Here is a 23439-nt window from a genome sequence, read left to right as displayed (position 1 = left end):
GTTTCTGATAACCAGCCATGATGTGCAAGGTAAAAGGAACTGCAATAAATAGACCTTCAGTAGTGAGGTGTTAAGATATTACAATAAGGGAAGCTTCCTATAGTCCTATGATTAGGTCTCAGTCTTTTAGTGAGCCTGTGCCTGTGGACTGTGAACTTCAGAAGTGTTTCTCAACTTTTTCCCCAATTAAATGGGAAAGGATGGCTAGAATAGGCTGGAGTTGGGTATTTTCCTGACCCCCTGATCAGTCAGGCTCTGGTAAAATAGCTTCTCTTGATGCCAGGCCTTGTTAAAAAGAACAGAATGCTCTGGTCATTTGAAAATGGTTCCTTTTCCTCTTCCCCTCCCAGAAGCATGAGGGGATTTTTCTCCAGTATTTACTATGAAAACTTGGTCAAGCTCCTAGAAATAAAACTCACAAAATTGTGCCCTCTGCCCATGACTGGGACCCTCTAGATTTTTTAACTTGCCTCCAGCAATTCATCAATTATAGTTTAGGTTTCCCATCACAGTATGAGTCCCTATCAAAGATTCTGCATAGGATTTCTGCCCTGGTAAGTTGTAATTCTCTGTATTTACCTGTCTCTTCAGTTTTGGGAGTATTGTTTTGCCCTGTGACTTCACATCTCTGATGGAGCTAAGTAGAATTGAGTTTTCAGTTTGTCTGGCATTTTACCTGGTGTTAGGATGGAGTGATGACTTTGAAGATCTTTACATGCTGAACCAGAAACTGGAAGTCCAGTCCATACCTTTGTGTAGGTACCATAAAGTTGTTTAAGTTTCAGTGTCAGATATGTTAATACAAATACTCTGATTATGATTACATTGATTAGAATATAGGTGATTCCAAAATTTCTTAGCCACCCGTTTACAATTCTTTTATTAAGGTACATTACTTTATGTATTCTCCTTCAGAATCACAAAACTAGGGGTGCCTGGCTGCCTCAGTTGGCAGAGCATGTGGCTCTTGATCTTAGGGCTGTGAGGTTTTTTTTAAGATTTTACTTATCTGAGAAAGGGGTGGGAGGAAGGAGCAGAGGGAGAGGGACAAGTAAACTCTGCGTCGAGCGTGGAGCCCAACGCAGGGCTCAATCCCAGAACCCCGAGATCACAGCCTGATCCCAAACAAGAGTTGGACACTCAACGACTGAGCGACCCAGGCCCTCCTCGGGGTCGTGAGTTTGAGCCCCACATGTGGCACAAAGTTCACTTAAAATAAAATTTTAAAAAATTAGAATCATAAAACTAGAGAACCGAAAGTTACCTTAGAGATCATGTTATTCATGTCTCCATTTTAAATATTGAAAAATCAAGGCTTGATTCTGAATGTAACCAAACCTCTAGACCAGCGTGGTTCAATAAAAATTTTTGCAATGATGGAAATGTTCTACGTCTGTGTTGTTCAGTGCAGTAGCCATTAGCCATACATTGCTACTGAACAACTGCAATGTGACTTGTGCAACAGAGAAATTTTTTAGTTTTATTTAATTTTAAGTTAAATAGACACCTGTGGCTAATGACTACTGTATTGGATAGTGCAACTCTAGAGCTAATTTACATTGTAGGAAACACAGAGGATAGAGGAATAAGTTAAATGACTCGTCCTGCAATGCGCCATTTGTGCAGGAACTAGAACTAGAACCCAGAACTCCTTAATCTTAGGCTTTTTTGACTATATTGTGCCACCTTTTCAGAGTCCATAGGATGATGACTTTAAAGCAGAGTTTCTCAACCTCAGCACTATTGACATTTTGGACTGGATTTTTTTTGTCCTGTTCATCGTAGACTATTTAGCAGTATCCCCGGCCTCTACCCAGTAAATGCCAATAGTATCTTCCAGCTGTGACAACCAAAAATGTCCCCAGACAAAGCCATATATGTTGGGGGCAAAACTAGAGGCAAAATCATCCCCAGCTGAGAACCTCAGATTCCCAGGATTTCCTAATCACATGATGTCCTTCGGGGGGTGCCTGTGTGGCTCAGTCAGTTAAGCGTCTGGATCTTGATTTCCACTCAGGTCAGGGTCTCAGAGCTGTGAGATGGAGCCCCGTGTCAGGCTCCATGCTCAGTGGGGAGTCTGCTTCTCTCCCTCTGCCCCTCCCCCCCTCGAGTGTTCTCGCTCTCTCTCAAATAAATAAATCTTTAAAAAGAATAAATAAAAGATGTCCTTCAGGATCCCCATAAGAGGCAAGGTAGATCCAACTTGACAGTGCAAATTAACTCAACAGGGCTTCTGATTGGTGACTACCACTAGAACGGGGACAAAAATCAAGTATGCATAATAGTTTGTTGAGGATTTATTATGTACATAGTACAATATGCTTTACTTATTTTATCTCTAATTCTCAAACTAACATTGCAAGGCAAATGGAATTCTCTTCATTTTACAGATTAGATAACTGTGGTTCAGAAAGTTTAACTGGCACAAGGTCACACAGCAGGCCAGCAAAAGGGAAATGCAAAATTCATACCAATTAGCTAGATCTGAATTTTACACCCATGTTATTTTCTATGTAGGTATACATCTCTCTGACAACCTCTTTAGGACTCAGGACTGAAGAGGCATATCTGAAACATAAGACAGAGAAAGGAATATAAATAGAATAAAGAGAATTCTTAAAGGAGTGGGGACAATTCAGTGGGGATATACCGGCAGGGAGATATCACCAAATGATTACTACACTTAAGGAAGGAAGTGGTACCTGAGCTAGATCTTGAAAGAATGTCAGAATTTGAGTGTCCAGAAAAAAAGAGAGAAGTCTGAAAAGAGAATGCTTTGGTAAAGGATTGACTCCCGAGGAAATTCTCCTTTGCATTTTGAAGAGACCATGATTTACTTGAGCAGTTTAACTAGGGTGGAAGAAGGAAGAAGATGAAGTTGGGAACGTAAAGGTTGCAACTAGCTCACAGTGGGTCCTGAATGCTGGCTCAATGATTTAGATTTCATTCTGTGTGAAATGAGAGTTTTAAAGCAAGGCCCTGACAAGATTAATATTATATCTGTTGTCCTAGACCTTGTGATATCTTTCCCAAGGCAACATGTAATCCTACACTCTTTACAACACACAGAATACAGTAATTAAAATTCAGTTGAAACATGAAAGAAAACCACTTCACTTTCATGTATAATGAACTTTCTATGGTGCCTGGGAAGTTAATTGAAAGTTAAGACTTCCACAGTGTAGAGAAAAAAAAGTCTTTAATCAAGAAGAAAAAAGAAATTACAGGAAAATTTTACTTATAAATTAACATTTTCTCTTTCTAAATTATTATTTCCTTTTACCTAAATGTGAAGAAAAGAAAATTTTGAGACTGAAAGAGGTTTCTTTTTCTAGGAAAGCAGCTTATCTGAAATCCAATTGCTCTAATTCAAATTCAAGTTAATCAATACCCGAGATCTGATGTTATGTATCAAGTATTATTTTTCTCTTACAGCAATACAATACTATAAGAATTAACAAGAAAATAAGGGGCACCTGGCTGACTCTCGATCTCAGGGTTAAGTTTGAGCCCCACTTTGGGTATAGAGATTAAAAATAAAATCTTAAAAAAAAAAGAAAAAAAACCTCCTTGTAATCTCTACCCCATGTATGCGGTACAACCACACATCTCAATTACTTTTTTCCCCTACATTCTTCATAGTAAAAGTAAAGAATGTATGATATTTCTGACATTAATCTAGTAGCATTCTTAGGAACTACATCTGGCACTGGTTTTCAGTTTTTTGGATAATTCTTTAATTTATATATTCATTTGATTTACTTTTACTTTTTCTGTTTGAGTAATAAAGTGGATTAATAATTATCAGCTCATTTGGAATTAAGATTATGAGATCTAAAGTGTCAGAGGTAAAGGCCTATAACTATGATTCATAGGGCTTTACTTTTCCATACTACAACAAAATTTTAATAGTAATCAAAAAGGTAACACTTTTTAAAAATCTGAGATTGGGTAGTTCCTACTTAAGTTGACACTTTGACACATTAAAGGCAGTCAACTCAACAATGATTAAAACATTAAATGCTTCACAGTTTTTTTAAGACATTTCTGAAAAAAATTACATATTTTTACATAACTCATTTTTCCTATTTCATTATAATGGATTTAATTAAGGGGAAAGATCTTTGTTTACTGAGCATTACATTCTCATATTTATTTCCTGCCAAAAGGATCATTAGCTTTTGTTTATCACATGACTCATCATGGTAAAACACATTAGTAGATCAAGAATATTATGGTTTCCAGCTGTGAATAAGCAGATGGAAAATAGTGCCCTAAAGAAATAAGTATGAATGAAACAAAAGCTTGTTTCAGTACAAATTAAGAGGGAGAATAAAAAATTAAAGAAAAAAATTTTCTCAGTTTAGTTTTTAGGTTTCTAGATGAGAAATCAAGCAGCCTCTGTAAAGAATATATTCTCATCTGAATAATTTCACAAATAGAAATGGCATACAAAAGTCTACTTTCCTAATTATATCTTCTTACTGTTTGCAGTTAACCACTCAGGCTCATTAAAGGTTTTCTGGTGTTTTATTTGATATTTTATTACAAAAAAAGAGAACCGCTTAGGGTGGTGTAGGATGGGGAGTTATTTTTTAATGGTTATAGAGTTAAAATTAGAGATGATGAAAAAGTTCTGGAGATGGATAGTGGTGATGGTTGCACAAATAGTGTAAATATAATGAATGGTAATGAATTGTACACTTAAAAATAGTTAAAATGATAAACTTTACCTTATGTATAGTTTATCATTAAAGAGAGAGAGAGAGGTGCAATTATTCCACTTGACTAGGATATGGAAAAAAGGCAAGAAATTCTAAAAGCCAAATTAGGACATTTTGTGTAATATTTTATGCATTATAAATTTTATTTCTCATCAGTCAGCTGTAATAGTTATTAAAAAACAATAGAGGTTATAGAAGTGATTATAAATCCGGAGACCTGAGTGACCAGTAACTGACCAGCTGAGTCAGCATATGATTAAAGACAGCAACTTCCTTTCCCTTTTAGATTCCCAATCCCCCTTTACAGATTTTGCTTTAAAGGGATGTTTTGATAATTTCCAATCTTGCCAGCTTCCTAGGCTGTGCTCCTGGGAATCCTATTTTCTTTCTGTCTCTCCACTCCTATTCTTAACTACCTGTTTAAGTTAAGAGGTGGGGTGGGGGTGGGAGTAGACTAATGTAATACAGATATAAAAAGCAATGGATTAAATAAGACAGGAATTTTAAGCATTCTAACAGTCTTAAGGTAGGAAAACTGTCCAGGTAATAGGGCAACTTCATTCCATAAAGACTCAAGGACCCTAGCTCTCCCCTTCTCCTCTTCCAAACCCCAGGATGTTGTCCTTATTAACTAGCTTATAGGAAGGAAGAGAAAGTGGAAATGAAGGGCCAGTTCCTTTTAGATAATATAGAAGTTGCTCTCACTTCTCATATTCCATGAGCAAGACCTTAGTCAACACCTACATCCAGCTGGAAAGGATACTGGGAAATACTATTTCACGCTAGGAATCCATATGCCTAGCTAATACTATGAAAATGGATTTGGGGAGAACAACTTGCAGTCTGCCATACTACCCTATTCCAACGTCATCAGGATGACTGCACATGGTTTGTCTGATTCTCTTACTATCTCCAGAGACTAAAAACTATTAACTTGCACCTATCACATTCTTCTAAAAGGTTCCTCTGGTCTTTTTATTCTATAATTCCTATACAACAATCTTAAAACTTAGTGGTGCCCCTCAAAGGCATTATGCTCAGTGAAATAAGAGAAAGAGAAACACTGCAGGATCTCTCTTATATGTGGAATCTAAATCTGTTTTTTTTTAAATAAATAAAAACCAAGCTCATAGGGGCGACTGGGTGGCTCAGTCATTAAGCGTCTGCCTTCGGCTCAGGTCATGATCCCAGGGTCCTGGGATCGAGCCCCGCATCAGGCTCCCTGTTCGGCAGGAAGCCTGCTTCTCCCTCTCCCACTCCCCCTGCTTGTGTTCCCTCTCTTGCTGTGTCTCTGTCAAATAAATAAAATCTTAAAAAAATAAAAACCAAGCTCATAGATACAGAGGATGGATTGGTGGTTGCCAGAGACAGGGGTTGGGGGTGGGAGAAATGGATGAACTGTTGTGGTTGTTCGTTGTTTAAATAAATTAAATAGGGCGCCTGGGTGGCTCAGTTGGTTAAGCGACTGCCTTCGGCTTGGGTCGTGATCCTGGAGTCCCGGGATCGAGTCCCACATTGGGCTCCCTGCTCGGCGGGGAGTCTGCTTCTCCCTCTGACCCTCTTCCCTCTCAAGCTATCTCCCATTCTCTCTCTCTCAAATAAATAAATAAAATCTTTAACAAAATAAATAAATAAATAAAATAAAAAATAAATATTTGGAAAGATCATCAGGTATCTTTAAATTTGAGTAACACTTCTCTTCCTTTTAGCCAACTTTGTGTCATTATTTGTAAATATGCGTGATCCAGAAACAACCATGACAACTCAGTGTGCATTTCCCCCATTTTTCTTAATTTATTCAATGATGCAAGTATATTTTCTTAACAAAATACAATTATGCTATGCATAAAGAAAACAGTAAAACTTAGTGGCATAAAACAACTATTTTATTGTACTCATAGATTATGGACCAGGGATGTGGGCAGAGCATAGAAGAGATAACTAGTCTCTGCTCTATCATGTCTGGGGCTTTGGCTGGAAAGCTCAAAGGTTGGGAATGACTCAATGGCTGAGGGCTGAAATAATCTGGAGACATCTTCAGTTACATGGCTAGTGCTGGATGCGGGCTGTTGGCTTGGAACTTTAGCTGGACTATCAACATAAAAAACTGTTAAATATGGTCTGTCTGCATGAGCCAGTTTAGACTTTCCCACAGTGATTTCTTAAAAAAGAAACAAAGCACTAGCCATAAGGGAAAAAACTGGTAACTTTAACTACATTAAAATTTAAAAAGCCTATTCCTCCGAAGCACCTCAGACAGAGCAAAAAGACTCCCTGGAATGGGAAAATATATTTGCAACATATATTTTTAATAAAACATGCTTATTTGGAATATATATAGAATTCTAATAAAAAAGTAATAGAAACTCCCGGTTTGAAACATGGCGGACGACGTAGACCAGCAACAAACTACCAACACTGTGGAAGAGCCCCTGGATCTCATCAGGCTCAGCCTGGATGAGCGAATTTATGTGAAAATGAGAAATGACAGAGAGCTTCGAGGCAGATTACATGCTTATGATCAGCATTTAAATATGATATTGGGAGATGTGGAAGAAACTGTGACTACTATAGAAATTGATGAGGAAACATACGAAGAGATATATAAATCAACAAAACGGAATATTCCAATGCTTTTTGTCCGGGGAGATGGTGTTGTACTAGTTGCCCCTCCTTTAAGAGTTGGCTGAAACAAAGAATTTATCATGTATGGAATATAGGAGATTTTGTATGATTGCCTCTTTAAATGTAGAAGACATTCAAAAGAGAAACCTGCGTAAATTTTGATATTAAGAAATGACCAAGGATTCTTCCACTCCTGAAACGAGTTGATTTGCAGATAACTAAAAAATTCTTAAGCTAAAGGGCATTTTAATTTTTTTCCAACCCTTTCAATAAATGTGATCACCAAGATGCAAAAAAAAAAAAAAGTAATAGAAACTAAGTTTTTTTAACTTTTTTATAAGATTTATTTTATAAATTTTATTTATAAGATTTATTTTTGGGGGCGCCTGGGTGGCTCAGTCGTTAAGTGTCTGCCTTTGGCTCAGGTCATGATCCCAGGGTCCTGGGATCAAGCCCCACATTGGGCTCCCTGCTCCACGGGAAGCCTTCTTCTCCCTCTCCCACTCCCCCTGCTTGTGTTCCTGCTCTTGCTATCTCTCTCTCTGTCAAATAAATAAAAATTTAAAAATTTTTTTTTATTTAAATTCAATTAATTAACATACAGTGTATCATCCAGTTACCCCATTCCACTACCCCTCTCTCCTCCAGCAACCCTCAGTCTGTTTCCAAGGATTAAGAGTCTCTTATGGTTTGTTTCCCTCTCTGATTTTGTCTATTTTTCCCTCTCTTCCCCTGTGATCTTGTTTTGTTTCTTAAATTCCACATTATCAGTGAGATCATATGATAATGTCTATGATTGCCTTATTTTGCTTGTATAATAACCTCTAGTTCCATTTCATTGCAAATGGCAAGATTTCATTTTTTGATGGCTTAGTATTCCATTGTGTGTGTGTGTGTGTGTGTGTGTGTGTGTGTGTGTGTGTGTATACACACCACATCTTCTTTACCCATTCATTTGTCAATCCATTCATCTGGACTCTTCCCATAGTTTAGCTATTGTGGACATTACTGCTATGAACATTGGGGTGCAGGTGCCCCTTCAAATCACTACATTTGTATCTTTGGGGTAAATACCTACTAGTGCAATTGCTGGGTTGTAGGGTAGCTCTATTTTCAACTTTTTGAGGAACCTCCATAATTCTTTCCAGAGTGGCTGCACCAGCTTGCATTCCCACGAACAATGTAGGAGGGTTACCCTTTCTCCGCATCCTCGCCAACATCTGTCGTTTCCTGACTTGTCAATTTTAGCCCTTCTGACTGGTGTGAGGTGGTATCTCATTGTGGTTTTGATTTGTATTTCCCTGATGCCAAGCGATGTTCAGCACTTTTTCATGTGTCTGTTTGCCATTTGTATGTCTTCTTTGGAGAAATGTTCATGTCTTCTGCCCATTTCTTGATTGGAGTAGTTGTTCTTTGGGTGTTGAGTTTGGTAAGTTCTTTATAGGTTTTGGATACTAGCCCTTTATCTGATAAGACATTTGCAAATATTCTTCTCCCATTCTGTTGGTTGTCTTTTGGCTTTGTTGACTGTTTCTTTGCTGTGCAAAAGCTTTTTATATTGATGAAGTCCCAAAATTTCATTTTTTGCCTTTGTTTCCCTTGCCTTTGGCTATGTGTCTAGCAAGAAATTGCTGTGGCCGAGGTCACAGAGGTTGCTGCCTGTGTTCTCCTCTAGGATTCTGATGGATTCCTGTCTCCCACATTTAGGTCTGTCCTCCATTTTGAGTCTATTTTTGTGTATGCTGTAAAGAAACAGTCCAACTTCAGTCTTTTGCATGTGGCTGTCCAATTTCCCCAACATTACTTCTTGAAGAGACTGTCTTTTTCCATTGGATATTCTTTCTTGCTTTGTCAAAGATTAGTTGACCATAGAATTGAGGGTCCATTTCTGTGTTTCTGTCTGTTTTTGTGCCTGTACCATATTGTCTTGATGATTACAGCTTTGTAATAAAGCTTGAAGTCTGGAATTTTGATGCCACCAGCTTTGGTTTTCTTTTTCAACATTCCTTTGGCTATTTGGGGTCTTTTCTAGTTTCATACTAATTTTAGGATTATTTGTCCAGCTCTGTGAAAAGAGTGGATGGTATTTTGATAGGGATTGCACTGAAGGTGTAGATTGCTCTAGGTAGCCTACGTTACCTACATTTAGTGATATTTGTTCTTCAATCCATGAGCATGGAATGTTTTTCCACTTCTTTGTGTCTTCCTCAATTTCTTTCATGAGTGTTCTATAGTTTTCTGAGTACAGATCCTTTGCCTCTTAGGTTTGGTTTATTCCTAGGTATCTTATGGTTTTGGGGTGCAATTGTAAATGGGCCTTACTCCTTAATTTCTCTTTCTTCTTTCTCATTGTTAGTGCATAGAAATCCAATTTATTTCTGTGCATTGATTTTATATCCTGCCACTTCGCTGAATTCCTGTATGAGTTCTAGCAATTTTGGGGTGGAATCTTTTGGGTTTTCCACATAGAGTGGAAGAGTGAGAGTTTGTCATCTGCGAAGAGTGAGAGTTTGACTTCTTTCTCGATTTGGATTTCTTTTCTTTCTTTTTGTTGTCTGATTGCTGAGGCTAGGACTTCTAGTACTATGTTGAACAACAGTGATTATAATAGGCATCCGTGTCATGTTCCTGACCTTAGGGGAAAAGCTCTCAGTTTTTTTGCCATTGAGAATGATATTTGCTGTGGGCTTTTCATATATGGCTTTTATAATATTGAGGTATGTTCCCTCTATCCCTACACTTTGAAGATTTTTAATCAAGAAAAGATGCTGTACTTTGTCAAATGTTTTTTCTGCATCTATTGAGAGGATCATATGGTTCTTGTCCTTTCTTTTATTAATGTAGTGTATCACATTGATTGATTTGCAGATGTTGAACCACCCTTGCAGCCCAGGGATAAATCCCACTTGGTTGTGGTGAATAATCCTTTTAATGTACTGTTGGATCCTATTGGCTAGTATCTTGGTGAGAATTTTTGCATCCATGTTCATCAGGGATATTAGTCTGTAAGTCTCCTTTTTGGTGGGGTCTTTGGTTTTGGGATCTATCAAGGTAATGCTGGCCTCATAGAAAGAGTTTGGAAGTTTTCCTTCCATTTCTTTCTTTCTTTCCTTTTTTTTGAAACCACTTCAGAAGAATGGTATTAATTCTTCTTTAAATGTTTGGTAGAATTCCCCTGGGAAGCCATCTGGCCCTGGACTCTTGTTTGTTGGGAGATTTTTAATTACTACTTCAATTTCCTTGCTGGCTATGGGTCTGTTCAGGTGTTCTGTTTCTTCCTGGTTCAGTTTTGCTGGTTCATATGTCTCTAGGAATGCATCCATTTCTTCCAGATTATCTAATTTGTTGGCATATAGTTGCCCATAATATGTTCTTATAATTGTTTGTATTTCTTTGGTGTTGGTTGTGATCTCTCCTCTTTCATTCATGATTTTATTTATTTGGGTCCTTTCTCTTTTCTTTTTGATAAGTCTGGCCAGGGGTTTATTGATCTTATTAATTCTTTCAAAGAACCAGCTCCTAATTTTGTTGATCTCTTCTACTGTTCTTTTGGTTTCTATTTCATTGATTTCTGCTCTAATCTTCAGTATTTCTCTTCTCCTGCTGGGTTTAGGCTTTATTTGCTGTTCTTTCTCTAGCTCCTTTAGGTGTAAAGTTAGGTTGTGTATTTGAGACCTTTCTTGTTTCTTGAGAAGAAACTAAGTTTTTAAATGAGCAAAATGTTTGGATTGGCCATTCACAGGAAGGGAAATACAAATGGTGAACAAATATTGAAAAGGTACTCAAACTCATTGCACTTAAGGAAATGCAAATTAAAACCACAATTAATATATTAATGCATATCCTACAGTCCCTTATCTTTTAATTTATAGACTCTAGGTTGGCAAGAGTATACTCTTCCATATGGTGAATTTAATAGTTCACAAATTGTTTAGAGTTAAATCTGATTGTAACACAGACTTTGGGGGAAAAAAAGTCTTGGGTTTAGATCTTTGATTCTTGGCTTCCTAGCTATGTATAATCTTGGGCAAGGTACTTAATCTACCTGTTTTTCTTCCATAAAATAGGGATAATAATACCCAGGCCAGGTGTGAGGATTAACTGATGAATATAAAGCATCTGGCACTCAATCAATGTTATCTATTATCACATTTTGGAACCAGGTAAAGTAAATATAAGTTAAATTGTTGCCAAGTGAACTTGGGAGACCCCAGGCCATGGGACCTTGACCCAGCCCATCCCAAAGAGGTTGCTGAAGGTTCTTGTTCTCATCACAAGAAAGAATTCAAAGACAGACACAGGACAGCAAAGGAGCAACACAAGCAGGAAAGTTTATTAAAGTGAAAGTATACTCTTGAGATGTGAGAGCAGATGAGCTTGAGAGAGGGAGAGAGAGGGAAAGAGAACAAAATCACAAATGAAAGGAGAAATAACAACCAACACCAAGGAAATACAAATAATTATAAGAGAATATTATGAAAAATTATATGCCAACAAATTGGACAACCTAGAAGAAATGGATAAATTCCTAGAAACATTTTTGCTGTGCAAAAGCTTTTTATCTTGATGAAATCCCAACAGTTCATTTTTGCCCTTGCTTCCCTTGCCTTTGGCGATGTTTTTAGGAAGAAGTTGCTGCGGCTGAGGTCGAAGAGGTTGCTGCCTGTGTTCTCCTTTAGGATTTTGATGGACTCCTGTCTCACATTTAGGTCTTTCAACTATTTGGAGTCTATTTTTGTGTGTGGTGTAAGGAAATGGTCCAGTTTCATTCTTCTGCATGTGGCTGTCCAATATTCCCAAAACCATTTGTTGAAGAGACTGTCTTTTTTCCATTGGACATTCTTTCCTGCTTTGTCAAAGATTAGTTGACCATAGAGTTGAGGGTCCATTTCTGGGCTCTCTATTCTGTTCCATTGATCTATGTGTCTGTTTTTGTGCCAGTACCATACTGTCTTGATGATGACAGCTTTGTACCTCTGAAACAAATAATGCAATATATGTTAAGAAAAAAAAAAAGAAGAAGAAGATAGCAGGAGGGGAAGAATGAAGGGGGGGAAATCGGAGGGGGAGATGAACCATGAGAGATGATGGACTCTGAAAAACAAACTGAGGGTTCTAGAGGGGAGGGGGGTGGGGGGATGGGTTAGCCTGGTGATGGGTATTAAAGAGGGCACGTTCTGCGTGGAGCACTGGGTGTTATACACAAACAATGAATCATGGAACGCTACATCAAAAACTAATGATGTAATGTATGGTGATTAACATAACAATAAAAAATTTAAAGCAAAAAAAAATTCCTAGAAACATATAACTTCCCAAAACTGAATCAGGAAGAATAGAAAATTTGAACACACAGATTACCAGCAATGAAATTGAATCAGTAATCAAAAAAACTCCCCCAAAACAAAAATCCAGGACCAGATGGCTTCACAAGAGAATTCTACCAAACATTTAAAGAAGAGTTAATATCCATTCTTCTCAAACTATTGCAAAAAAACAGAAGAGGAAAGAAAACTTCCAAACTCATTCTGTGAATATACTATCACCCTGATACGAAAACCAGATAAAGACACCACAAAAAAAGAGAACTATAGGGCGGTATCTCTGATGAACATATATATAAAAATCCTCAACAAAGTACTAACAAACCAAGTCCAACAAAACATTAAAATAATCATTCACCATGATCACGTGGGATTTATTCCTGGGATGCAACTGTGGTTCAATATTCCCAAATAAATCAGTGAGATATAGTACGTCAATAAGAAAAAGGATAAAAACCATATGATCACGTCAATAGATGCAGAAAAAGCATTTGACAAAGTACAACATCCATTCATGATAAAAATCTTTGACAAAGTAGGTTTAAAAGGAATATACCTCAACATAATAAAGGCCTTATATGAAAAACCCACAGCTAACATCAAACCCAATGGGGAAAAACTGAGAACTTTTCTCCAATGGTTAGAAACAAGACAAAGAAATCCACTCTCATCACTTTATTCAACATAGGCCTGGAAATCCTAGCCACAGCCATCAGACAACGGAAAGAAATAAAAGGCCCCAAATCATTAAGGAAGAAGCAAACATTCACTATTGCAGATGGCATGATACTACATATAGAAAATTCAAAGACTCCACCAAAAGAACTGTAAGAACTGATAAATGAATTCAGTAAAATTGCAAGATACAAAATCAATGTACAGAAATCTGTTGCATTTCTATACACCAATAATGAAGCAGCAGAAGAGAAATTAAGAACAATCCCATTTACGATTGCACCAAAAATAATAAGATACCTAAGAATAGACCTAACCAAAGAGGTGAAAGACCTGTACTCTGAAACCTATAAAACACTGATGAAAGAAATTGAAGATAACACAAAGAAATGGAAAGACAATTCATGCTCATGGATTGGAAGAACAAATATTGTTAAACTGTCATTACTACCCAAGACAATCTACAGATTTAAACATTCCTATCAAAATACCAACAGTATTTTTCACAGAACTAGAATGAACAATCCTAAAATTTGTGTGGAACCTCAAAAGATCCTGAATAGCCCAAGCAATTTTGAAAAAGAAAACCAAAGCTTGAAGCATCACAATTCCGGATTTCAAGTTATATTACAAAGCTCTAGTAATCAAAAGAGCATGGTACTGTACCACAAATAGACACATAGATCAATGGAATGGAATAGAAAACCCAGAAATAAACCCACAACTATATGGTCAATTAATCTTTGACAAAGTAGGAAAGGATATCCAATGGTAAAAGGACAATCTCTTCAACAAATGGTATTGAGAAAACTGGACAGCTACATGAAAAGAAAGAAACAGGACCACTTTCTTATATCATAGACAAAAATAAACTCAAAATGGAGTAAGGACCTAAATGTGAGACCTGAAACCATAAAAATCCTAGAAGAGAGAGCACAGTCAGTAATTTCTCTGACATCAACCATAGCAATATCTTTCTACATACATCTCCTGAGACAGGGGAAACAAAAGCAAACAAAACAAAACAAAACTGCTGGGACTACAACAAAATAAAGAGCTTTTTGCACAGCAAACAGTCAACAAAATGAAAAAGGAAACCTATAGAATGGGAGAAGATATTAGCAAATGACATATCAAATAAAGGGTTAGTGTCCAAAATATATAAAGAACTTATACAACTCAACACCTAAAAAAATTAACCCAATTAAAAATGGGTAGAAGACATGAACAGACATTTCTCCAAAGAAGATATACAAATGGCCAAAAGACACATGAAGAGATGTTCAACATCACTCATCATCAGGAAAATGCAAATCAAAACTACAATAAGATATCATTTCACACCTGTCAGAAGGGCTAAAATCAACAACACAAAGGATATAGGTGTTGGCAAGGATGCAGAGAAAGGGAAACCCTCTTGCACTGCTGGTGGGAATGCAAACTGGTACAGCCATTCTGGAGAACAGTACGGAGATTCCTCAGAAAGTTAAAAATAGAACTATCCTATGATCCAGCAATCACACTACTAGGTATTTACCCAAAGGATACAAAAATGCTGATTTGAAGGGATACATACATACATTTGAAGGGATACAAACACTGATGCTTATAGCAACATTTTCAACAATAGCCAAATTATGGAAACAGCCCAGATGTCCATGAACAGATGAATGGAAAAATAAGGGGTGATAAAATGACTAATATATATATATATATATATTAGTCATCAAAAAGAATGAAATCTTGGGCTCCTGGGTGGCTCAGATGGTTGGGCGTCTGCCTTCGGCTCAGGTCATGATCCCAGGGTCCTGGGATCGAGTCCCGCATCGGGTTCCCTGCTCCTTGGGAGCCTGCTTCTCCCTCTGCCTCTCTCTCTCTCTCTCTCTCTGTCTCTCATGAATAAATAAATAAAATCTTAAAAAAAAAAAAGAATGAAATCTTGCCATTTGCAACAACATGGATAGAACTAGAGAGTATAATGCTAAGCGAAATAAGTCAAAGAAAGACAAATACCATATGATTTCACTCATATGTAAAATTTAAGAAACAAATCAAACAAACAAAGAGGAAAAAAGAGAGAGACAAACCAAGAAACAGACTGTTAACTATAGAGAAGAAAATGGTGGTTACCGGAGGGGAGAGAGGTGGGGGGATGGGTGAAATAGGTGATGGGGATTAAGGAGCGCACTTATCATGATGAGTACTGAGTAATGTATAGAATTTTTGAATCACTACATTGTACACCTGAAAATAATATAACCCTGTATGTCAACTATACTGGAATTAAAAAAGAGAGCGAGGGTGAGAGTGAGAAAGAAAGAACAAGCATGGGAGCTGTGACTCTTGAGTTTGGGTTTCTATCTTTTAGTGACAGTTGTTGACTAGGGGGTGGCATACTCATGACTCAAGGCAAGGATTTCTTAGAAGCAGGGTTTGGAGCCTTTTCCTCCTTAGTTGGTCAGGGGTTTCCTGACATCTTGGATCTGTCTCCTCTGATCCAGCTTCTTGTGGAGTGCTGCTAGGACAGGCTCTGACTTTCCAGATAGCTAGCCATGACTTCTTCTTTGGTGGCCTCTAGGCCTCCTGCTAGAACCTAATTGCCTACTCTAACAAAATAAACAATGGCTTTATGATCCACCATTACTTATAGTCTGAATGCTGTATAACTTGGGGAAGGATAGGGCAAGCAAGTTAAAAAGAAAGTGCATGATGCTAGGTAGCAAATCATAATATTTTTCCTTTTATTTCTCTTTTTAAAGGATTTTCTTTTTTTAAAAAAGATTTTATTTATTTTAGAGAGAGGGAGGAGGAGAATGCAAAAAGGGGAGTGGGGGGGGCAGAGGGGGAGGGAGGGGAAGAGGGAGAGAATCTCCAGCAGACTCCAAGCATGGACCCTGAGATCATGACCTGAGCAAAACCAAGAGTCAGACGCTTAACCAACTGAGCCACCCAGGTGCCCCAATATTTTTCCTTTTAGATGAGCTTTGAAACATTAGGGCTTGCATTGTAAGTTCAATATACATTACTGAAAGAACAAATGATTAAACACGTTGTCATTTGCTGTGCATTTAATTTTATATCTACATACAAGGTCCACACAATTTTTCATAAATGAATATAATTCCTGTTTCATGACAAGTGACTTAATTTCTGCTCATTTTCTCTATAAAATAAATGCTTCAGTCCTGCATTGTGAGAATTATTGCAAAGCTAAAGAAAATAGGAAATTTAAAAATTCTAAGATTTAATAGTTGTGGCTTATCTAATCGCAAATTTTAAAATTACTCAGCTAAGTATAAGACTACTTCCAAATGATTATGTCTAAATAATTTCAGCTCCAAATGATTTCACATGTAATAAACATGTCACTTACTCCCTATTATTTAGTGTCCTCAGCTATAAAATAAGACTACTTACACTTGGTTCTAGCACAGAAATATTGTGACGTTAGGCAATATGTGCAAATACTTAGAAATAAAGTGAATAACAAATCCTATCCCATGAGGGAAATATAAAGAGCAAACGAGATATTGTATATATTATGGATTTTTCTACAAACTATACATTTCTCAAAGTGTTATTTTTATTGTTGTTAATATTATTATTACTATAAAGCCATTAACCCAATACAATAGTATGTATCTAAAGGGAAGATTAATGTAGGAAGTCAGAGTCTAGAGTAGATTTTTATAACGCATGCAGTAGTAGTCAATTTTTATAATATATGTAGTAATATATTTAATAGTAAATATATTATGGGGTGCCTGGCTGGCTCAGTCCATAGAGCATGTGATTCTTGATCTCAGGATCATAAGTTTAAGTCCCACTGTGGGCATGGAGCCTACTTTAAAAATAAAAAAAAGTAAATGTATTACTCTATAAATATAGTGAAGGCTGAGGTAATATTTCACAAAATGGCATCTTCTCCACTTGCTTTGTATCTATGAAATTTTAACTACTTGGTTTATCTGCAGTGATCTGAATTATTTTGCTCCTTCTTTTCAGTTTAACATCCTAGTTTTTAAGTATAAATGTTTCTCAGTGTGCCCTAACACAGACTTGAGAAGAGAAAAAAAGAAGGGATACTTTCCCACTAAACTGTTTTTACCAACTAGCTGGCTCTCCTGAAATTCATTAGCCATTATTACCATCATTAAACAAATGAGTCTCTGCTGTTCACCCTAAAGTACAGTACAAGGAGTTGCTTTTGTGAAGTAACTTGATCACAAATCAACATCTCTTGTGACCTTCAATTTGGGACTTAATCACTTTCTGTCTTAATGTACAGCATGTGTCTTTGAATAGTCCTCTATAATGCAGGAGTCTCTGAATCTGAGCGGCTCAGGAAGATTGCTATTTCTTTAATATGCCCCTTTGGACTTCTTCACATGAATTTTCTTAGTATGTGCATCACAAAACTTACCAGTTGAACCATTATAAACATACTCCCAAAATTTGGTGAACATTTTTAGTCATTTCTGTATGACTCAGTAACAAGTAGAGTATTAATTTAAATTGATCCACACAATGGAAATTTATTTTGTGTTTGGAAATCCAGATTTATGCTTAATGTAATTTTCCACTGTCATGACTAGATTTTCACCTATGTTCTGCTTAATTTTCAATCTTCATATCAGAACAAATTATTTTATAATCTTAGGTACCCACTAAGTCATTTGGTACTTACACGTGACTCAAATGTTGGCTATTAAATGCACTTTTCAAAAAAATGTATTTAATAAATGTGTTTTTTAGGCTTCAGATTCAGATAGACAATTCTGCCCTTTCCAGATAAACTGGGGAAAATTATTCAATCACTTTGAATCTGTGTCTTCATCTAAAAAATTGGGATAATAATACCTTCCTCACAACATATCAAACCCGTAATTCCTTACAACTCACCCACTCCTGGCAAGGGTGAATCTGAAAAATGAAAATTCATTGTGTTGGGACAATTGGTTACTTATAAAAAAACAACAACAACAAAAAAAAAACCCCCAAAACTCCATTTAAATTTTACCTGTACTCTGTACTGAAATAAGTTCAATATATGGGGGAAAAAAAGACTTAAAAGCTGTAAAAAGGTTTAGATATTTATTTACTGTCTAAAGGGGAAGGACTACGCATAGGACTAAGCATTTTAATTACCAAATTAAAGGGCAAACTAGAAAATGGGAAAAAGAACTACTTATAGACAGAGTTAATACATTAAAATATAAAACATGTTAAGTTTCATACTGTAGCCTTGGGGAAAAAATGAGATAGACACAGTAAGAAGTCAGAGACAAAAATAGGCATCTACAATAAAAAACAAACTATATATGACACTTCTGTATAATAAAGAATTTAACTCACCTTTGTCTTTGGTTCCTGGGAGTAAACTAAGAATTTCACAAGTAAAAGGAATGTCTCTGTTATTCATGAGCCCTTTGGATCACATCTGAATTTATGCAAATGAGGTTACTCATGGTGGGCCCTAGATACCTTCAGGATAGTTCAGGATAGCTGGCCATGCCTGAAAGACCAACCATGTGATTAGAATTTGGGGGCTTTGAGTCACATGATATCAACTCAACCTCCTGACCTCTGGGAAAAGGAGGGGGCTGGAGAATGAGTTCCATCATAGGCCAATGATTTAATCAATTGTGTCTATGTAATGAAACTCCAATACAAGCTCCAGTCATGAAGCTCAGTGGTCGTTCCTGGTTGGTGAGCACATTGATATGATGGGAGGGTGAAGTGCCCTGATTCCATGAGGAAAAAAGTATGGGAACCTCTGCATTCAGGACTCTCCCAGACCTCACCTTAAATGTCTCCTCTTAGGCTGTTTCTGTCTTGTAGTCTTCTAATAAACTGTAATTGTTAAGTATAGTTCTTTTTTTTTTAAGATTTTATTTATTTATTTGAGAGAGAGAATGAGATAGAGAGAGAGAGCATGAGAGGGGGGAAGGTCAGAGGGAGAAGCAGACTCCCTGCTGAGCAGGGAGCCCGATGCGGGACTCAATCTCGGGACTCCAGGATCATGACCTGAGCCGAAGGCAGTCGCCTAACCAACTGAGCCACCCAGGCACCCTGTTAAGTATAGTTCTCAGTCATTCCAGCAAATTATCAAACCTTCAGGGGTCATGGGATTGCCCCAGATTTGTAGGCAGCTGGACATGCAGGTGGCCTGGGGACCCCACTTTTGACTGGTATCTGAAGTAGGGGCAGTCTTGTTGGAGACCATGCCTTTAAATTTGTATGGTCTGTGCTAACTTTGAGTGGTTAATGCTAGAACTGAATTGCAGTATACCAGTTGGTGTCAGAATAAACATTAATTACTTAAGATCTATTAAGAGATGCATGAAAGAATGATTGCCAAAATATTAATGGTGGTTATCTCTGGACTGATTTCAGGTGATTTTTATTATTTTAAAAACATCTTTCATATCTTAATCAAATTTTTTATTATGATCATGTGTCATGTATATAATGAGGGAAAGGATGCTTCTTAGATTGTAGGGAGAAAAAGGAAGCTCTTGATGACATACTATTAGGTAAAGAAACTAAGATTCTGAATAGTAGGTATTATATAATCCATTTACATTTATATATATATCCATGTATATTTATATATACATATTTAAAGAATATGGAGATATGTACATATTAGTAGAATAAGAATAGGAATACTGTACTTTAAAATGCTGTTGATAATGGTTATCTATAAGGAAGTGTGTCAGGGAGGAAGTAATTTCCTATGTATGCTTCCATATTTGAATCTTTTACAACTAGAGATCTACTCGAGTAATAAAAGAAAAACAATGATCCCATAAACATGTTTTTAAAAAATAAACAAAGGACTGCCGAGAGAAAGGTAGGATTTACAAACATTACATAACACAGGATTCACATCGGGCAGTTCTTCCACTGATTACACTGATTTACACCCTAAACTAAGAGAGTTAACTTTCTCCATCTCTTTCCTACTGCTTTTCCCTAAATGTTTTTCATTGATTTAATAAATCAAATGATTCAAAGATCTCAAAAAAAATTTAAAAATGAAAAATAAAAAAAGATATGTTTTTTAACTTTTTTAAAATACAAGGCCAACAGAAATTGATTTTTTAACTGAATTGCAATATAAAAATGGGCTAGTGGATATGAAAACACTTCACTAATAAAAAATGTTAATCTGAACAAAAGGTATTTCAAATTAGAAAAGTCTTTAAATTATCATATTTAATTCTCACGAGGATGTGATTAAATGCACTATCAAAAGTTACTTTGAGATAGACAAACACTTATGGAAAAAAATTTGATAATATTACCAAGAGTAAAAATGCTTATGCTGTTCAGTTATTTTATGTGTAGGAATCCAAACCAAAAACATAGTAGTCAGAGATGCAAAAACTGACTTTTATACAAAAAATATTTGGCATTAAAAATATTTTTTTTTAAAGATTTTATTTATTTATTTGAGAGAGAGAGAATGAGAGACAGAGAGCACGAGAGGGAAGAGGGTCAGAGGGAGAAGCAGACTCCCTGCTGAGCAGGGAGCCCGATGTGGGACTCGATCCCGGGACTCCAGGATCATGACCTGAGCCAAAGGCAGTCGCTTAACCAACTGAGCCACCCAGGCACCCTGGCATTAAAAATATTGAAAATATCTAAATTTTCAACAATCTGAGGATGAATAACATAGATGTGAAAAACATGTTATGCAATATAATGCATCAATTAAAAACATTTTGAAGAAACCTTTAATACAATCTAGTGTTCATTTTTTTTTAAAAAGTAGGATTTATAACTGCATATGATCCAAATTATGTTTAAAGAAGACAAATTACCGTAATCCTCTCTTATCCATGGGAGAAATGTTCCAAGACTCTCAATGGATGCCTAAAACCATGGATAATACTAAACCCTATACATACCATGTTTTTTCCTATACATAACTATAATAAATTTTAATTTATAGATTAGGCACAGTAAGAGATTAACAACAACTAGTAATAAATTAGAACAACTACAGTAACATCGTTTCCACTCTGAAAATCACCTGATCAAATAGGAACCAAATCTGTAAAACTTATATATCAGGAAATTTAATGATTTAGAAAGGGGGTAAAAAAAAAAAAAGATTTCGTATCTATAAAATCTTCATCAGACCTACTTCGTGAACAAATTATTCCACTTAATAGCTTTTTATTAATGTTCTGCTTCCAGTCCCTGTTGAGAAATACTATCATGAGAAATATCAACATATTTGTAGGGCCCATGTGGATAGTTGCCACAGGTCCTGGGCACCACATAGCCAAGCTATTTCACAGAACCATTGAATTCTATCATCCAACGTCAGTCCCCAGGTTGCAGAGGAAGAAATCGAAGGCCAGAGAAATAAAGTGATTCACCTAATTCAGCTAAGTGGCAGATCTAGGCCTCTGCTTCTACTACTTCACAACAACTTTAGATATCTCACAAACTACTTAACAGCACCCATTGCTGAATTTCACACTGTAGTTATTTCCTGTGAAAACACTTTTAGTCAAAGGGTAGAGACAAAAATCAAAGAATTAATTGGACATAAAATTGCAGGGCAGGTTTAGGAGAAATTATACAGCTAAACATTGTACTAAATGAAATTCATGATCATTTTAAACGCTCTCTTCCTCCTTTATATTTTTTAAAGTGGAAATGGGTAAAGCTCTAGCTTCTGTACTTGCTACTACAGAGTTAAAATCTATGGAACTGTAAACTCTAGTGTAATTAAAAATTAAAATGATCTCAGTGTTTCCATGGAAATAAAGACTCCATGAATAAATAATCACTATTATGCAACTGATACAGAAGTCTGTTACTCTGAAAGTCACAAATTGTTTTATAGGTACTACAAGCTAGATGTTGTTGTTTTGTTTTGTTCTTTCCTATATCCTTTGGTTAAATTATTTTTGAAGAATATCAAAGCATTACAATGTATTTTCAAATATTAATCAAATCTGAAAAGACAGGAAGGGTCTTCCTAAGATAGTTAATATATTTATATAATTCTAATCATCTCTTTAAAGGCAGAATTTATTACTGCCACCTAACCATATTTTAGGTAAAAGCAAAATAAGTAAAAAAGTTTAATGTTTATTAAATTAAAAATTGAATAATGTATAAAGAAGATAAAAATTGAAAGTTTAAGGTAGTTGGTTTAAAAAGACTAGAAAACAGGAGCACCTGAGTGGCTCAGTTGTTGAGTGTCTGCCTTCTGCTCTGGTCATGGTCATGATCTTGGGGTCAGCAGGGAGCCTGCCTCTCCCTCTCCCTCTGTCCCTCCCCACCTTGTGCACTCTCTCACTCATAAATAAATAAAATCTTTAAAAAAAAAAAGACTAGAAAGCAGAAAGACAGACTTTTCTGAAATATTTTTACAATCAAGTCTAAAAATCTGATATGCCTCACTTGTAGGGGAGTGTTATATATAAACATGGTTTATTAAGGGCCATTCAGATTGGACTTACCACCTTATATTGTAATGTCTCTTGGACACCTCTGTTATAATACATTGTATACACTGAATATGTATTTGTTAACTAAGGGATTGAAGAGATTGCTTTAATTAGCAACTAATCTAATCTGAGATGCCTCCTGCCTCGACATTTCCTCACAGATTCCAAAGTGGACTCAATTTACCTGTTTTAAGCATTCTTGGTGTTCCTTTTAACTTCTTAGATGTATTTCCTTCTCTAACTAACCTAAATGTTGGAGGGCCTCAGGGCTAGATCCTGGGCATTCTTCTCTCTCTCTTTTTTTTTAATGTTATGTTAATTACCATACATTACATCATTAGTTTTTGATGTAGTGTTCCATGATTCATTGTTTGTGTATAACACCCAGTGCTCCATTCAGTATGTGCCCTCTTTAATACCCATCACCAGGCTAACCCAACCCCCCCACCCCTCCCCTCTAGAACCCTCAGTTTTTCTTCTCTTCTTTATCTGCATTTTTTTCCTCAGGTGATCTCTCTGTTCTTTAGTTTCTCATTACCATCCATATGTTGAGAGAGCACAAAAATGTTTATCTCCAATCCTGACCTCTAGATTTAAACCTCTAAGGGCCTACTT

At 36.4% G+C, this 23439-nt stretch overlaps 2 protein-coding genes across 10 annotated transcripts in view; one reads left to right on the top strand and one right to left on the bottom strand.

Annotated features, from left to right (window-relative positions):
• Positions 1 to 2478: 2478 nt before the first annotated feature.
• The window catches only part of CARF (calcium responsive transcription factor), a 96400-nt gene continuing 75439 nt past the window's right edge, over positions 2479 to 23439 (bottom strand). For 7 of the 9 annotated variants that reach the window (XR_003519110.2, XR_003519112.2, XR_003519115.2 and 4 more), the window contains 2 exons: positions 18704 to 18863; positions 12276 to 12325 (listed from right to left, as the gene is read on the bottom strand). The gene's annotated coding sequence lies outside the window, so the exon portion shown is untranslated. Of the gene's footprint in view, positions 2569 to 12275; positions 12326 to 18703; positions 18864 to 23439 lie in introns of those variants that run through there. The other 2 variants (XR_003519113.2, XR_003519111.2) reach the window with 2 other exon arrangements.
• On the top strand, positions 7098 to 7641 carry LOC113919772 (U6 snRNA-associated Sm-like protein LSm3). The gene has a single exon (XM_027589449.2). It carries the CDS (start codon positions 7106 to 7108, stop codon positions 7412 to 7414), a length of 309 nt encoding a protein of 102 aa, XP_027445250.1. The 5' UTR covers positions 7098 to 7105; the 3' UTR covers positions 7415 to 7641.

Source organism: Zalophus californianus, chromosome 3 (genome assembly GCF_009762305.2).
Source record: "Zalophus californianus isolate mZalCal1 chromosome 3, mZalCal1.pri.v2, whole genome shotgun sequence".
In the NCBI taxonomy this organism is placed as follows: Eukaryota; Metazoa; Chordata; class Mammalia; order Carnivora; family Otariidae; genus Zalophus; species Zalophus californianus.
The sequence above is the reverse complement of the archived record's forward strand: the minus strand, read 5'-3'. Positions and strand labels throughout refer to the sequence as shown.

Coding starts and splice junctions, on each gene's coding strand:
- LOC113919772 (XM_027589449.2), top strand. CDS start 7,106: ATGGCGGACGACGTAGACCAGCAACAAACTACCAACACTGTGGAAGAG.